The sequence below is a fragment of the Hipposideros armiger genome, unplaced genomic scaffold (assembly GCF_001890085.2).
Source record: "Hipposideros armiger isolate ML-2016 unplaced genomic scaffold, ASM189008v1 scaffold_275, whole genome shotgun sequence".
Classification (NCBI taxonomy): domain Eukaryota; kingdom Metazoa; phylum Chordata; class Mammalia; order Chiroptera; family Hipposideridae; genus Hipposideros; species Hipposideros armiger.
The window spans coordinates 1,772,004-1,789,550 of NW_017731625.1; the positions used below are offsets into that span (position 1 = coordinate 1,772,004).

The window sequence follows — 17,547 nt, forward strand, 5'->3', positions numbered from 1 at the left end:
TGTCACTGGCCCTCATATGTGGGATCCGAACCGGGGCCCTCTGGTGTCCCAAGCCAGTTCTTAACCATCGCGCCACTCGGCCGGCCCGAGAGTTTCATCTTGTTTGTGTCTTTTATCGTTATAAAGAACCCTTGCTTTCAACTTTAAAATTAAGCACCAGTTGTTAGTGACTTGCCCAAGGTCACAGGGAAGCTGGTCCATTTCCACTTGTTGAGGTTTTTAAATGTACTTAAAAGAAGAAGAGGAAGAAATACCAAGACAGGATGAAGAAAGTGTAGAAGAAAAAAATACATAGATTGTTGGAAGAAAAAAATATAATATACTAGTATCACAAAGTGATGGAAAGATTTATAAAAATAACAATTCATTGTGCCCTGCAGGTGGTGTGATCTGGTAAAGGGACACAGATCTAAAATTGTGTGATGAATGTGGCCTTTCAATTTTGTCAATCTACGCCTTTCCCTTATAGTTTCCTTTGGAGAGAGTATAAAAGTCGAGAGACGCTACAGTCAGTCACAGAATTTAATATAGGTCTGGATCTTAATTCAGTGGTGTCACCACCATGTTCATGCCCCCGTCCTGCACTGTTCAGTATTTTGTGTTCATAAATTAAAAGAATAAGCATGATGAGCCCGAACAGCCATTGAGCTACGGAGCAGGCTGTGAAGACTGCTGTGGTGTGAGAGTTTTTATCTTTAAAAAGTGATCCTGAGTGAAAGATTAGTTTCTTCATTTCATAAATGCAGTCATTTTGATTTGAAAGATTAAAAAAAATTTATATCATCTGAACAAAGAGATTTTGTGAACTAGAATGCAAGGTCAGTGAACATTTTTTTGCATTCGTTGAAAAGCTGGTTGCATTGCAGGAAGGTTACAGGTTCCCTTATTATTATTATTTTTTCTTTTCTCTTTTTTAGCTTAGCCATCCTGCCACCTATTGGCAGCTCATCGGTAGCTCAGCTTGGGCCAGGCATCGAACCACTGTTGCTCAGAGCTCACGAGCTCTTAACCAACTGAGCCACTCGGCTGGCCCACAGGTTCCCTTATTCTGACCAAACCATCTTCCAAGTTCCTTCATCAAGAGGCAGGAAGGGCTTTGCGGGTGTTCGGACTGTGCAGTCACCTGTGTTTAATGCACTACTGTTATCATCTTGAAATTCTTAAAGTAAAAAAGTTTTTCAATTACAGTTGATATTCAGTATTACATTAGTTGCAGGTGTACAGTGTAGTGGTTAGACATTTTTATACCTTCCAAAGTGATTTCCCCCTGATAAGTCTAGTACACCCCTGGCATCATACATAGTTTTTATGATATTATTGACTGTATTCCCTGTGCTATACTTTATATCCCCTGAAATTCTTAATTTTTGAACAAGAGGCCCTGTGAATTCTGTAACTTGTCCCACTGAGAGGCTGTGACTCAGAATTTGCCATTTCTCCCCTCTTGGTTTCAGTGAACTCTTTGAAGGGAAAGATTCTGAAAATGATACTGGTGTCTTGAGTTTGTGTAGTCACTGCACTGATGATCACTTTGAATTTCTTTGTTTACTCTTTGTGGGGGCAACGTATGCTTCATTTGGGAGCACACTCCCACCCAGTTAGAGAACACCCTCCCCCCTCTCAATGCCAACACCGCGCTGGCCCCTGGCCTCCTGCTTTATGGGGCAAGACATCTGCATTCTGGACACATGCAGTGCCATCCAGGCCTTCCCCCAGGCCTTCACTACATTCTGTGGGCTTCACCAAATGGATAATGTCATGTTTCCACCATGACCATGTCCTTCAGAAGTGTCACTGCTCCACCTATTCATCCTTCCCCCAACCCCTGATCTTTTTACTTTCTCCATGGTTTTGCCTTTTCCAGAATGTCATAGAGTTGGATTCATACAGTGTGCAGCCTTTCAGACTGGCTTCTTTCACGTGTTTTCTTGTTTCCAGCTTCTAGAGGCACTGCGTCCCTGGCTCATGGCCCCTCCTCCATCGTCACAGCCAGCAGTGCAGCCTCTTCCATCTCCCTGACTGTGAGCCTCCTGCCTCCCTCTTATGAGGACCCTGTGATGACACTGGGCCCCCTGTAATCCAGGGTCGTCCCCATCTCAGGGACCTTGACCTAATCCCACCTGCCAAATTCCTTTCATCCCACATAAGGTGACATAGCCACAGGTTCTGGAGACTATAGGATGTGGACACCTTTGGGAGTCACTCTTCCGACTGCACAGCCTGGGCATACGCTTGCCTGTTCTAGAACTTCATAGAATGGAATCATACTGGCCATCCTCTCGTGTAAGGCTTATTTCGTGCAGCATGAAGTTTTGGGAGTCACCCAGGTTACTGTGCTTAGTACTAGTTTCTTCCTCGATATGCTGGGCAGGATTCGGGGGTAAGAATGGACCGATCACAGTTTGTTATCCGCTCACCTGTTGATGAACACCTGAAATGTTTCCAGGTTTTCACTATTATGAGAGCTGCTCTGAACATACCTTCCAAGACTTTTTTGTGGATATGTTTTGATTTCTCTTGAGTAAATACAAGTGCAACTGCCAAGTCATAGAGTAGATGTGTGTTGTTTGATAAGAAACTGCCAGGGCTGGGCGAGTGGCTCAGTTGGTTAAGAGCTGGCTTGGGAGCACGAGCTCTGAGCAGCAGGGCCGCCAGTTCGGTTCACACATGGGCCAGTGATGCTGCACCCTCTACAGCTAAGATTGTGAACAACAGCTTGACTTGGAGCTGGGCTGCCATGAGTCGCTGGCGATAGCGTAGGCTGCAGCCCCCGCTGCAGTGGGCTGCCGTGAGCTACCATGAGTGGCTGGCAGTCAGCATGAGCTGCCATGAGCTGCTGTGTGCGGCTGTCCAATGGCCGGCGACTGATTTGCCTCACCCGGGAAGAGCGCAATGATAATACCAACATGGGCTAGTGAAGCGATGTCCTCCACAACTAGACTGAAGAACAAAAGGACAGCAACTTGTCTGTTCCCCTTCCCTGATTCCCCAACGCTGTTCTCCTCCCCTAATTCCCCAATAAAATAAAATAAAAAAAGAAACTGCCAGACCTTTTCCCAAAGTGGTTGTAGCATTCACTTCCCCCAAGCTTGGAGGTCCAGGTTGCTCCATACCCTCAACAATGCCCATCTTAAATTTTAGATCTTCAGGTGAATATTGGGTAAGGTTGTGTGTTTTTCTTTTTGTGGTAAAATATATGTAACATGAAATTTATCATTTTAGTCATTTTTAAGTGTACAGCTCAGCAGCATTAAGCACATTCACACTGTCATGCAGTCATCCCCACCATCATCTCCAGAACTTTCCATCTCCCCAAACTGACACTCTGTCCCCATTAAACACTCACTCCCCTCCCCTCCCCCAGCCCCTGGCACCACCATCTACTCTCTGTCTCTATGAATCTGACTCCTCTAGGGACCTCCTGTGAGTGGGATCACACAGTATTTGTCCTTCTGTGACTGGCTTATGTCTGAGCATCATTTCCTCAGGGTCCATCCATGTTGTAGCAGGTGTCAGAGTCTTTTATTTCTAAGGCCGAGTAATATTCCAGTTGTGTGGATGGACCACCCATGTTGATCATGCATCCGCCCGTGGACACTGGGGCCATGTCCACCTTTTGGCCGCTGTGAGTCATGCTGCTGGGAACATGGGTGTTCAGGTATCTATTTGAATCCCTGCTCTCAGAGCTTTGTGTGCACACACAGCAGTGGGACCACTGGGTCACCTGGTAAGCTTTAGGTTTTTGAACTGCCTTCTAATCTTATACTTTTTGATACACCGGGGATAATTTTTATGTAGTCAAATCTGTATATGTTTTATACAGAGAAAGTTCTCTGCCCAGAAGTCAGAATCACCCAATTGCAGATATATTATTAAAACTTAGGGCTGGTCGAGTGGCTCAGTTGGTTAAGAGCTCACTCAGGAGTGCAAGCTCTGGGGCCGGCCGAGTGGCACGTTGGTTAAGAGCTGGCTTGGGACGCCAGCTCTGAGCAGCAGGGCCCCAGTTCAGATCCCACGTGAGGACCAGTGACACTGCCTTCTACAGCTAAGATGGTGAACAACAGCTCGACCTGGAGCTGGGCTGCCCTGAGTCACTGGCGATGGTGTAGGCTGCAGCCCCTGCTGCAGTGGGCTGCCATAAACTACTGTGTGTGGCCGGCTGCCAGCGTAAGTGGCCTGGCAACTGGCGTGAGCTGCCAAGAGCTGCTGTGAGTGGCCGTCCAGAGACCGGCGACCAATCTGCCTCACCCGGGAAGAGTGCAATGATAATACCAGTGAATGGGCCAGTGAAGTGATGTCCTCCACAACTAGACTGAAGAACCAAAGGACAGCAACTTGTCTTTCCCCTCCCCGACTCCCAAACGCTGTTCCCCTCTCCCAATTCCCCAATAAAATCTTTAAAAAAAAAAAAAAAAAAGAAGCAAGTGCAAGCTCTGAGCAACACCGGTTCGAGTCCCGGCCTGAGCTGAGTTGCTGCTGAGCTGCCAACAGGTGGCAGGGTGGCTCAGCTAAAAAAATAAATAAACAAATATAAAAACAAAACAAAACAAAAAAATCAAACTCTTCATGGTCTGCTGAATTGAGCCGTGACTCACTCCTCTTCCTGGCAGTCTCCAGTGATTGGGAGCGTCTCTGGATGATGGGCAACAAGGCTGCTGGGGTGAGATTAAGATCTTCTCAGGCTCCCAGGCCTTCAAAGAGTGAGGTGCCTTCCCACTGGCCATGTCAAAGTCCAGAGCCATGGGACACATGGCTCACTCACATGCAGATCCTCAAATAGCCTTTCCCCTACATGCTCTAACTATAAATCAAAAAGCCCACGAGGCTGGAGGCTGCTCGTGTGTGCTGCTGCCTGAAGCGGGTCCCATCCATGTTGCCTCTGCTGGGGGGACAGGTGAGGAGCGTGGGTAAGGTGGGGCAGCCCCTGCCCTCCAGTAGTGGCCAGGGAAAGGGGCGCCCAGAGCCGGGAGTAAAGGACAGTGAGCCTTTTATTGTGGATTAATTCACTTTGTATTAACAATTCCATACAATATTAAAACACTGCAAGAAATTTTTAAAAAATAAGAAATAACAACCACCGGCCATCCAAACGCAGATGGGGTAGAACCTGCCAGAACCACAGATTGCTTCTGAAAATGGAACTGGTTGTTACAACGTTTGGCAATGGGCTCCATGGACAGAGAAGGAAGAGGGCAGTGTCCAACATATGGCTTGTCTTCAGGAGACCCTGTGGCAGGTGCTTTTTATAAGTGCTCTGGAAGGATAAGTGGCCTTTGGTGGCCTCACCTTGGCCTGGAAACTGCCCCTGGTTACTCACGCTTGGGGTGAGGGTCTGAGGGTCCCAGGGCCTTTCCTGCAGCCTCAGAGCTCAGGGCAGGGCTGACTGAGGCTGTTCACCAGATGGATGAGCTGCATGGAGGTCCAGCGCTGTCCTGGACACAAGGAGGCCACAGGGACATCAAAGCCACAAAGACAGTACCTTCCCACCAGCCCTGATTTACATCCCCTGGGGCTAGAGATTACAATGCATCACTTAATTCTTAGCCTGGGGGTCACCTCTGGCAGAATGGGGGAGGGGGTGCGCGGACTAGTTTCTTCCTGGAGTGGGGGTCATCAGATCCTGAACTGGGCTGCAGAGGATGGGGAGACTCAATGTCTCCCACCCCTGCCTGCTGTGTATGTGTCCTTAATTTTTTCCCCCATGACATGGTTGGGAGAAGATGGTTTCCCCAAGGCCCATGCTGCCACCCCTGCCAGCTCCCTAATGTGAAGGGCTCTTCCAGGCCCTAAAACGCCCCATAACTGTGTTTTCATGGTGGATTCTTGCACCAGGAACACACAAGCAGCATATGTTGTCCTGAGTGCTCTGATGCTTCAGGTCTAACTATGGACAGTGACAATTACTTTAAATGTAAAAAGAGGAAAGTTGTTTTTTTTTCGTCAGCCAGAAAGAAAACCATGGTGGGGTTTCTGCCAATCGCCACCTCTCGGGTACGAGGCTGTGGGCACCTAATTTCCAGGCTCAGGGGACAGGGCAGTGGGCACCTGGGGGAGGCAGCCGAGCAGGTGCGGTGGGAAACGGACTGTCCTCACCCTGGCTGGCCTTCAGTTTACCCAGATCACTGTCTGACTCGGAAGGCTCCCCTGGCTTGGGATGGAGTTTGTGCAAGGCTGGGAGTGGGAGACATGTTGGGCAACTGAGCCCAGTGCAGGCGATGGAGCTGATGAACTCAGGTTCAACCCAACCTCTCTTAGCCAGGGGTTCTGGGCTTTGCTTCCGGCTGGCTTCTCTGGGGTCACTTGGGTGGGGACACACGGTGGGGCTGGGCAAGGCAGGGACTAGAGAGAGAGGGGAGGTTGGGGCCTCTGAGGTGTTCCTGACACTGAGATCAGGACCTCCCATCCTCTTTGGGGCCTGGTGGCCGGACAGTGGGGGGCGTAGGAGGAAGGATGGGCATGCAAGGATCTGATGTGGGCTCAAGGGATTAAGGCTTCTGTCACAGAGCAAAAGGACATCATTAGTTGCCAGTCACCAGATGGCTGGTGGGAAGGGCCGGCAGACGCCCCCCGCCCCACTCCCCACCGGTCCTAGAACTGGCTTTCATTCCATCCTGCCAGGGATGGTGAGAGGTGCCCCGCCGCCTGTTCCCTGCCCAATGAAAGGCGGCTGCCCCTCTCCAACTGCAGGTCTGGAGGTGCCGGGCTCCCCAAAGCCCCTGGTGCTCCCGGACCGGCCAGGGAGAGCTGGGTGTTGGGGAGAAGGACTCAGCTTTCCAACCTGTGCTCTGGGGGAGCCGGATGGAGGGTCATCCACTGGAGCCATCTCAACTCAGGCAAGATCTGAGCCTTGGCCCTGGCCCCGGCCCTGCGGTTGTGAGGGGAGGGCCTGGGTCTGGCGGTCATCCAGGATCTTGCTGACACGGGCCTCAGACTCTGACGTCCATCGGGGCTATTGGGGCAGAGCTGGGCTCGTTTCTTCCCACAGTTTGCCTCTGGACCCAGGGACACAACAGGCAGGGACCCCTGAGTTGAGGGCTGTGTGGGGTCCCGGTGGACGCAGGTGACACTGGCAGAGGAGGGAGAAGGGTGGATTCGGCCCCTTCCTCCAGCTGCTTTAACTGTCCATGTTGTAACAGAGGAAAAAGTAATTTAAAAAACGGTCCCCCCCCACCCCCCAATTCCATGACATCTTAAATGTCCAAGGTTGGTGGGAAGAGTGATGAATTGCCATGATTCCTCTCACTTCCTCCAACCAGACGTTCTGGGTCTATGGGGTGTGAAAGCAGATCCAGGTGAGTGAGACGGGGCTGCAGGCCCTCACCTTCCAGGCCTTCCATCTACTTCTAGTTAACACCTTTTCACTCGAGGCACCAGGCGGCCCAGCCTACCACACAGGGCCTCCCCAGGCTGCAGTTCTGTTTGAACAGTGGCCATGCCACTGACACATGCCATACAAATGCCATACAGAGGGGTGACATTTGGTGACACAGGGTATGTTGCCAAAAGCCCCCCTCCCAGCTGCCTAAAATCCACTTGTGCGTTATTATACAGTACAGCTTGGCCGCGTGTTCAGCCATTGAAATCTGATTTTAGCAGTATGGAATAACTTATTTAAATGAAAAGGAGAGATTTTTTCTGGAAAAGCTCATTATATGCCAAACTCCCCCCAATTTTACTCTGCTTAAAAAAAAAAAAAAAGCACTGTAGCATCGACCTGGCAGAAGTCTTCACAAGTGGCCAATTGTGTGAGAAAGGCCCAGCCAGCCAGGTCACCTAGATTGGTGGACCAGTGGCTAATACACCTGCCCCTTCCCTTCTCCCAGCCCAGCTTGGCTCTGGACCACAGCTCAAGCGGCCACTGAGAGTTAAAAAAAATGTTTACCACATTGCTTGGGCATTTCAGTTATTCCTAATTGGAAGTGGCTGTGAAGCCACCATCCCTCTTCTGGCTGGGCCCTGAGGGTTGCACTGTTTGGTCTGAAAATCCATAATAATCCAGAGGATACATTTCACCCATTTGGGACGTGGCAACTTTTGCATTTCTTTTGGCATTGACAGTTTCAGGGATTCAAAATGTTTTGCTTGAGCTACATACTGAATGATGCCCTGACTGAGAGAAAAGGAGGGAGAACGAGAGGGAAAGAGGGAGAACACACAAGAAAACAAAGCTATAGAATGATACAAGGCTTCTTGTCCTTAAAGGGGTTCTCGGAGGCGGGGACTCCGACCAGCAGGGGGTCGTTCCGGGCGTGCTGTTCACAGTAACTCATGAGTTCCGACGAGGCTTTGGAGACCTGAGTATGGGCACAAGGATGAGAGAGGAAATGTAAGGGGCTGATACACGTGTTCACAGCAGCAGGATTCACAGAGGCCAAAAGGTAGACACAGCCCAAATGTCAATCAACAGGAGATAGACAAACAACGAGGTGGATCCACAAACGGGAGTTTTACTCGGCCATGAAAACGAGGGAGGCGCTGACACCACAATGTGGAATGACCTTGAACACACGGTGCTCAGTGAGAGATGCCAGACACACAAGGCCACACAGTGTGTGATTCCATTTATGTGAAATGTCCAGAACAGGCACGTCCATAGACAGGATGTGAGCTAGTGGTTGTCAGGGGCTGGGGATGGGGGATGAGGGGGAGACACTTATCGGGGCTTTTTTGGGTTCATGGAATGTTCTGGAATTGGATAGAAGTGATGATTGCATAACACTGAACATACTAAATATCACTAATGGTAAATTTAATGTTCTGTGTATTTTACCACAATTTAAAAAGATTATAAGAAGGGCCGAGCCTCCCTCAGCAGTTGCCCAGATTTTGAACAGAAAGGGTCAAGGCTAGATGCAGTCTCTTTAGGATCCAGCTGATGACTATCCTGCTCAAGAAAGGGTCGGACAGGAAGACCTCTGCCTGCACATCGGCGTGATCGAGGGGGACAAGACAAGCTTGTCTGCATCTCCTTTCTGTGCAGTCTAAATCTTTTGGGGTTCAGTGACCCCAGTGAGGGCACTGACCCTTAGAACTACCTGCATCCGAGTCCCCAAGAGAGAAAGGAGGGTGCCTGGGAAAGTTGACATGGGTAAAACACGGCGCTGAGTGCCCGGGGAGCTGAGGATCCTACAAAGGGCGCCGTTTGGCCCCAAGTATCCCATTGGGCATGTGCCCCAGTCCTTCTAGTCATGCATTTGGGGGTGCTGTAGGGGCTGTCCCGGGTTGGGGTGAGCAGGGCATGTCCATGGGCCCCTGGATCTCATCCCAGGGGCAGGAACAGTCTGTCTGTGGGACTCCCTTTCTCAGTCCCTCTCTTTCTCGCCTATAAGGCCAGACAGCAGTGACAGTTGTGCAGGGGCTACTGGGTGGGACAAATGAGGCAGGCGGGGAGAGAACACTCTTTGAAATCCTCCGCGATGTCTGTGGCCTGCAGAGGCACCTCTGCATCCTAGGCCTTGCACCCCTGAATGCCAAGGACACCCCAACCCTGTCCTATGCTGCTGAGAGTCTGCAGGCTTGTGGGTTCAGCCAGGGGATGCTTCTGCCCTCAGACAGCAACAATTGCCACTGTTGTGAGCATGAGGCTGCTCCTGGGCGGCCGCCTCTGATGAGCAGATGGAGCTTGGTTTTCCAGAGTCGCGTTTGGAAAGTACCCCTCCCAGATGACAAAAATAGTCTCCGGGCCCTGAAATAGCTGGTGTTGTGGCTCTGGCGTGTGGCAGCCTCCTGCCTGTCTCTGGCATTGACAGGAAGGCTCTGCACACAGTGCCAGGGCCACCGTGCCCGCAGCGCATCCCAGGCCACATGGCCAGGCTGGTCTTTCAGATGGGGCTGATGCTCTACCGCCTGGTCGCTGTTTTGGGAGGATGCAAAACCTCAGGCGGGATTGGGAGGGAGAGTGGGTCACGTCCTGACTGCCCTCCTCCAGACTTTCAAAGGGGTGGCCGGAGACTGCTCCTGAACTTCAAACCGACAGGATGAATCACCGCTCCGCCAGGGCTGGGGGCTGGCATCGCTCACAAAGCAAAACCACTTCAACTGAGCCCTTCTCTTTCTTCAGCCCAAAGGAATGCTTTGAATGTGCAGAGTTCTGGTACCTTCACCAACCTCCTGGGAGGCATTTCCCCCCATGGGGGCTCAGCCCTCCCACCTGGCTGGATGGAGCCCCATGGGTCCACCAGGACGGTTCCTCACTCCCTTCTACAGTCTGGCTGTCAGGTGTGAATCTGTCTGCACCAGGGCCGGGCCAGCCCTTCCTAATCAAGTCCCACGACCAGCAGCGATTGGGGAATGGCAGGTACTCAGGAAAGCAAGGTCTCAACAAATACGTGGGGCGGTGGTTGATTTTATGTGTCCACTTGGCTAGGCTATGGCATCCAGAGAGTTGACGTAACACCACTCTAGATGTCTCTATGAAGATACTTTTTAGTGACATTAACAATTAAATCGGTCAGTTTTGAGTAGAGCAGATCAGCCTCCATAATGTGGGTGGGCCACATCTAATTAGTTGAAGGTCTTAAGAGAAAAGACTGAGGTCTCCCCAAAAAGAGAATTCTGCTTCCAGATACCTTGGGACTCAAGCTGCAACATCAATTCTTCCCTGGGTCTCCAGCCTGCCGGTCTACCCTGCAGACTTCATACTTGCCAGCCCCCATGATCACGTGAGCCAATTCCTTAAAACACATCTTTCTCTATATAGATATGTACACACATTCTGTCGGTTCTGTTTTTCTGGAGAACCCTGACTAACCAAGTGTGTAGCTGGAGCAGGGCTAATCTAGAAGCATAAAGCCCCAGGATCCCCTAGTTGGAGACTCCCTGGTCCTTACCCGGCAGTCTGCAAGCTGGGGTCAGGGGCAGGAAATAGCCCCTGGGAGGTGCCTCACTGTCTTTGCAAAGTGTACATGGGTTTGGTGAGAGGGTGCCTTTGAACAGTGTCAGGCACCTTTCTCGTGTAAGAGGCTGTGACTGGCCCGTTGGTCCATGTCCTTGGAAAGGGGAAAACTTGTGAGCCTTGGATGCTGTCCTGATGTCCTATCATGGACTTAAAATTCATTTACATAAACACAGTGTGGCCCTTCCACACACAGGAGTGTCACTCGGCCATGAAAAGGAGGGAGGCGCTGACACTCGTCACAAAGTGGGTGGACCTTGAACACACGGTGCTCAGTGGGAGAAGCCAGACATACAAGGCCACACAGTGTGTGATTCCGTTTATGTGAAATGTCCAGAACAGGCACATCCACAGACAGGACGTGGGTTCTTGGTTGTCAGGGGCTGAGGGAGGTACGGGGGTGACTGCTAAAGGAGAGGGGTAGTTTTTTTGGGTGATGGAATGTTCCGGAATTAGATAGAAGTGGTGGTTGCACAACCCTATGAATGCACCCAATGCCACTGAAACGCATAACTTTAAAATAAATGGTTAACTTCATGGTATGCAAATTATTTTTTAAGACCTCTGTCTGCAGACCTGCCTGTGCAATGATGCACTACCCTACTTTGCTTTGTGTGTTCCTGGTCCCATCAGGGACCAGGAACTGCTGTCCTTTTCCTTTTTTTAGCATAAAAAGCAAACCCATTTATTTCAAAAAATTCAAACAGCGTGAAGGTAAAGAAAGCAGAGGTGAAGAAAACTCTGTCCCCTCCCCTCCCTGGACCACATCTCTATCGTCTATCTGCATTTGTTGTGTCAAGGGGGGAGGAGGGGACACAAGACAGACAAAGTGCCTGCCTCAGGCTGGCCCTTCTGGTGTCTGAGGCAACCTTCGATGGGGTTTCCAGGGAGGGATCCCACAGGCTGGGGGCGAGCTCAATGTTTATAATCACCATGGTACATGGGATCATCACAACCCATGACACAGGTTTACATCAGCTGCGTCTTTCTGCTAAGGAAACTGAGGCTCAGAGACGTTAATCAAGTGGCCTGAGGTTGCACAGGGAGAGGCACAGCTGGAGTGCAAGTCCAGCCCTCCTGCCCAGCCAGCCTCTGTGGGCCTGTGGGTCTCTCCCTTCTCCCCCAGCTGCTCAGCTCTCACCTTGATGCGCTCGATCCCGGCTTCAATGCGGAGCTGCTCCACCAGCTTCCGGGCCTGGGCTATGTTGTTAGTGGTTGACATTGTCTGCCATCAGCTCTGGGCCCCCGATGTCCAGAGAGCTGTGTGGGGAAGCAGGCAGCATGAGCTAGCTCGGGAAGTCCCAGGACCTCATGCAGCTGAGGATGGAGAGGCAGGATGTCCACCCCCCTTTTGAAGACCCCTGGCCACCCACTCCATCACCCTGCAGCCCCACTCTGCAGACTGGCCACATTATCTGTGTCCTCAGGTGGGGGGTGGGAGGCGCTCTTGTCCGACAGTCTCCTCCTGTGGCCAGTCATTGGTTGTGACTATTAAGGGTCTCCAGGAGAGTTCATGAAATCACAGCATTGGCTCTGGGTTGACTCCAGAGGAGGACTTGGTAGGGAAAAGCAGCAAAAGTTTCCTGACCCCTGCCCCTGCTCTAGGGTACCCCCTCCATCCAGCTGATGTGGGGCCAGTCAAGAGCAGCTGTCCTGGACACTGTGGGGTATTGGGTAGCATTCCTGGCCTCAGCCCCTCGATGCTAGGAGTATGCCCAATCATGATGACCACACTTGTCACCAGACATGGCTCTCCCCTGAGTGGCAGATCACCCTGGTTGAGACCCCCTGGTTCTGTCTGAGGCAGATCAACTCCTGGGTCCATCACCCCCTCGTGGAGGGCTGGGGCTATTTCATTCTTTCCTTCATTCATATGTTTGTTTGTTCAACAAACTGTCACAGAAAATGTCCTTCCATGTGCCAGGCACTGCGCTGAGAATCGAGTGGATGATGGTCATGTATGTATGTGGGGGCCCAGTTCAGATTTACGCCCTGTCTGCTGGCCCGCTCCCCACCTGAGGCCTGGCTGTCCCTGTACCCAGCCAGAGGCAGGACCTGGCCTTCCACACCTGGCTGGCTGTCCGGGGCAGGGCAGCACATGTTTTCTGCTCAGGAGTGGCTTTGGGGGCGGCAGGGCAGCCATGTTTGGGTCACAAACTCTGGGGCAGCTTGGTTCTGCAGGGTTTCCAGAGCTCTTCATTGAGGCTTATGTTCCTCTATTAGTGTCCTGGGTGGCCATGACAAATGACCACAGACTGGGCAGCTTAAAACAACAGGAATTTATTTTCTCACATCTGGAGGCCGCAAGTGTGAGATCAAGGTGTCGCCAGGCCGTGCTCCCTCTGAAGGTTCTGGGGAGGGTCTTTCCTTCTTGTCCTAGCTTCTGGCATGGCTGGCAGTCCTTGGTGTCCCTTGGCTTGTGGCTGCATCACCTCAATCTCTGCCTCTGTTGTCACATGGACTTCTTTCTTTTTTTTTTTTTAAAGATTTTTATTGGGGAATTGGGGGGATGGGAACAGTGCTGGGGAATTGGGGAAAGGGGAACAGACAAGTTGCTGTCGTTTTGTTCTTCAGTCTAGTTGTGGAGGACGTTGCTTCACTGGCCCAAGTTGGCACCATCATTGCGCTCTTCTCTGGCGAGGCAGATCAGTCGCCGGCTTCTGGACGGCCGCTCACTGCGGCTGCTGGCCGCTCACGCTGGCTGCTGGCTACACACGGTAGCCCATGGCAACCCACTGCAGCAGGGACTGCAGCCCACGCCGTCGCCGGCGACTCACGGCAGCCCAGCTCCAGGTTGAGCTGTTGTTCAGCATCTTAGCTGTGGAGGGCAGTGTCACTGGCCCTCATATGTGGGATCCAAACCGGGGCCCTCTGGCATCCCAAGCCAGTTCTTAACCATCGCGCCACTCGGCCGGCCCCACATGGACTTCTTTCTATGTGTCTGTATCCAAATCTTCACCTTATAAAGACACCTGTCACTGGATTCAGTGTGACCTCATCCTAACCGATCACATATGCAATGACCATATTTCCAGATAGGGTCCCGTTCTGAGGTTCCGAGTGGACGTGAGTTCTGAGTGTGGATGGTGTGCTTGGAGTAACACGCTTAGCGTGGATGGGTGGTTCCAGGTGAACCCCCCCGCCCTGTCCCCACAACCGGCAGACCTTCAGCTAGTTCAGCTCTAGGAGGAGAGAGTGCTTGTGTTTGTCTGCCCCAAATCCCACCTGTGGACCTGTCTCTCCAGAACCCTTAGGAATTGGGTGTCGCAGATCACAGCTGAGGGGTCAGAGAGCCCGCCCACCTGCCCCCACCAAGAAGGCGCACGCTTTATTATGCCACGACTCCTGCTTAGCTCTTGTTTGAGATGGTTTTTATGTTCTTTCCAAAATATTTTTAGTAATTGATTTTAAATTAGATTTAAAAATTTAAGATGCCCATCAGTTGTAGGAAATGATAGAGACTGTGCACCCTTTGCCCAGTTTCCCCCAAGGGTGACACCCTGAAAACTGTAGTGAGATCACAACCAGGATGGTGACATGATACAGAAAAGACACAGGGCACTTCCACCCCCCGGGTCCCTCCTGTGGCCCTTAAATGGCACAGTCACACCTCCCTCAACCCACCTCTATCCCTGGTGGCCACTGACAGGTTCCCTTTCTCCTTGCGTTTGTCATCTGGATGGTATATAAACACCACCTTACGGTATGTCACTGTTTTTCCCACTCGGTGTGACTATCGGAGGTGCCATCCAGGTTTCTGCCTGTTGGTTGGGTTGGGCCTTTTCACGGCCGACTCGCGCTCTGGGGCATGGGCGTGCACAGGAAAACGCTGGCCTGGGCAAGGATGTGTATGGGCATCACACATTTTGGCTGCTATGAAAAAAGCTGCCACGAGTCTTTATATTTTTCTGGGTAAAAAACTGAGGAGTGTGACTGAAGGTTTAATTTTTAAAGAAAATGCCAAACTTGTTTTCAAGAGAGACTGTACTATTTTACATTCCCACAGTGATGTATGAGTGATGATGTTAACTTGTTTTTATAATTCAGTTATGCAAATTCTTTTCTGTTCCCTAAAGCCGTGAAAATTCTACTTTTTCCATCCAGTCTTCATTTAGTGAGCCCTAGTGGTGTGGTTCTCAACTGGGATATCTGGGGACATCTGTGGTTGTCACACTGGGGGTGCTCCTGGCATTCAGGGGGTGAGGGCCAGGGATGCTTCTCAAGCCCCCAGAGTGCCCAGGACGGCCCCCCACAGACAGTGACGTGGCCCCAAACGTCCAGTAGGACCCTCACAGGCATTAGTGCTAGAAGACTGGGAAATCCTGGCCCCAGAGGGCAGGCATCTAACGTCGCAACTAAGCAGCAGTTTGTGCTTCTGTCACGACACACTGTATCACTGTCTGCTTGGCAGTCAGTAGGGCCAGGTGTCAACAGAAAACTAAAGGCAGATTTCAGATTTTAAAAAAATTTCTTATTTGGCAATTAACAGGGATGGGCTGTTGATCAACACACCTTGGACGGGCTCTAGGGAGTTCTGCTGAGTGAAAAAGGCCGATCTCCAGAAGTTACATGCTGTACCATGCCATTTTATGGGCTATTTTTGAGATGATAAGATTGTGGAGATGTTGAAAGATAGATGGGTGGTTGATAGGGTCTGGGGTGGGTGGGGGCCTGGGAGAAAAGGGTGACCCAGAGGTCCTTGTGGTGCTGGCAATGTCACATATCTTGACTGCTGGTGGATCCACGTGCTGCCCAGGTGACAAACATGCAAAGAACTTAACACACACACACACACACACACACACACACACACAACTGCAGAAATCGGAATAAGGCTGGTGGACTGTATCCACGTCAACATCCTAGCTGTGATATTGACCAGGGACTTAGACAAAATATCACCATTGGAGAAAATGAAGTGAATGACACATGGAATTTCTCTCTGTGATTTGTCACAACTGCATCTATAGTGACCAGAGTTTCAGTTAAAAAAAACAAAAACAATCCTTCCACTCCTCCTGCTCCCTGCGTCCAGCAGACACCCAGGCCCCTCTTGGGTCAGAAGAGGCCCGAGTGTGTCTGGACCATGCACAGGGCCCACGTGTGGGCTTCCAGAGCTCTGATTCAGCACACAGCTTCAAAGCAGCCACAAAACATCCAACTCAGGGAAAACCGCCACCCGATCGGTTCAAAAATACCTAAATTACTCAGCGTTAAATATAGACGCATACAGAGAACAAACGGGTGGCCCCAGGCGTATTTTCCTTGGAAGGCTGGGGAGTCCTGGTCAGCATCCAGAGTGTCCACCAGGACCTCAGGACCCCTGGCCACCCCAAGCAGCCACCCAACTGTGGGCTCCCTGCTGAGCACAAAGCCGAAGTGGTGCTGACTTCCCACGCCAGGCACATGGCCTGAGGCTCCCTCTGGGCTGGTGACAACCCAGGCCCCAGAGGCCAGCAGAGAAAGCGCATCAGGGTGTGCACGCATGCTTGTGTGTTTGTTCTGTGTGTCAGCGTGTCCGTGTGTGCGAGCACGAGAGCACTGAGATGCGGAGACCCAGACACTGGATGCATCACTGCAGCCCATGTGGCAGACTTAAGTCCTTGTCCTGGCTGGTGTCACAGCCAGTCACTGACTCATGGACCTACCATGTCCCCCTCCTCCCAATGAGGCCAACACGCTGAGTCAGTTTGGGGAACATTTCTCATCAGCTAGCTGCCTTTTAGCAGGAGGCATGTGCCAGCGTGGACACCTGACCTGCCCAGGCCCAGCAAAGCCTAGGAAGGTTCAGAAAGTCAGCAGGCCTTTGGGAAGCTGGGGGAAGGGGGGAACAGGCAGCTCCAGGAGGGAGGGACGAGGTGGTCAGAGTTACAGGCGGCGGTCACATTCCAACTCTGGGTTCTGCCTCTGCGGAGAGGCTGGTTCAGGCGTGGTGAGGCCAAGGGCATGACTTGGGGTGAGGTCAGCCTAAAAACAGAACCTTAACAGATAACACCAGGCCCTGGGCTGGCCTCCTAGTGAAGGGCTAGGAAGTCACAACAGGTTGAAGCTGGCTCCTGCAGAAGAAGCAAACACGCTCAGAGCAAGGACAGTGAGGCTGTCCCCACACTGCAGGCCCTATGACTCTGTGAGAAAGGGAGGTGGTCACCCCCATGTAGTACAGGCTGAGCCAAGACATGCAGCTCCAATGCACATGAGGATTAAAACTGTGGACAGAATTGCCCTTTCTTCAGTAGTGGCTGCGGGGATGGCAAAATGGGGAAACACTAGTTTAGAACAGTGTTTTTTCCTCAGCACTGCTGACATGGGAGGGGGGACCACCGTCTGTGGGGGGCCGTCCTGAGCACTGTGGGGTGCTGATTAGCATCCCTGGACCCCAGCCCCTCAATTCCAGGAGCACCCCCAGTCATGACCACCACAGATGTCCCCAGACACCTCGAGTGTCCCCTGGAGGCAGGATCTAAGGCCTTTAAGGAACTCCCTTTTCAGAGGAAACTCTGCCTTTGCTCAGTTAGACAAAATGCAAATAGCTTTTTGGGAATTGAAATGGTTCAGTTTGAACTGAAATGAAATGAAAGAAAACAGAAGCTTGTTTCAGAAGGGGGTTTAATTTTCTTAGCATCCAAACTCTCTGTGACTAGAAGTTGCACTGG

At 51.4% G+C, this 17,547-nt stretch overlaps 1 protein-coding gene across 3 annotated transcripts in view; it reads right to left on the bottom strand.

Annotated features, from left to right (window-relative positions):
• Positions 1-4,992: 4,992 nt before the first annotated feature.
• Positions 4,993-17,547, bottom strand: part of GNG7 (G protein subunit gamma 7) — a 124,097-nt gene continuing 111,542 nt past the window's right edge. For all 3 annotated transcript variants that reach the window (XM_019657429.1, XM_019657427.1, XM_019657428.1), the window contains 2 exons: positions 12,036-12,154; positions 4,993-8,294 (listed from right to left, as the gene is read on the bottom strand). In XM_019657429.1, coding sequence (XP_019512974.1) covers positions 8,169-8,294; positions 12,036-12,116 — 207 coding nt within the window. In that variant the 5' untranslated portion in view covers positions 12,117-12,154 and the 3' untranslated portion in view covers positions 4,993-8,168. The remainder of the gene's footprint in view (positions 8,295-12,035; positions 12,155-17,547) is intronic.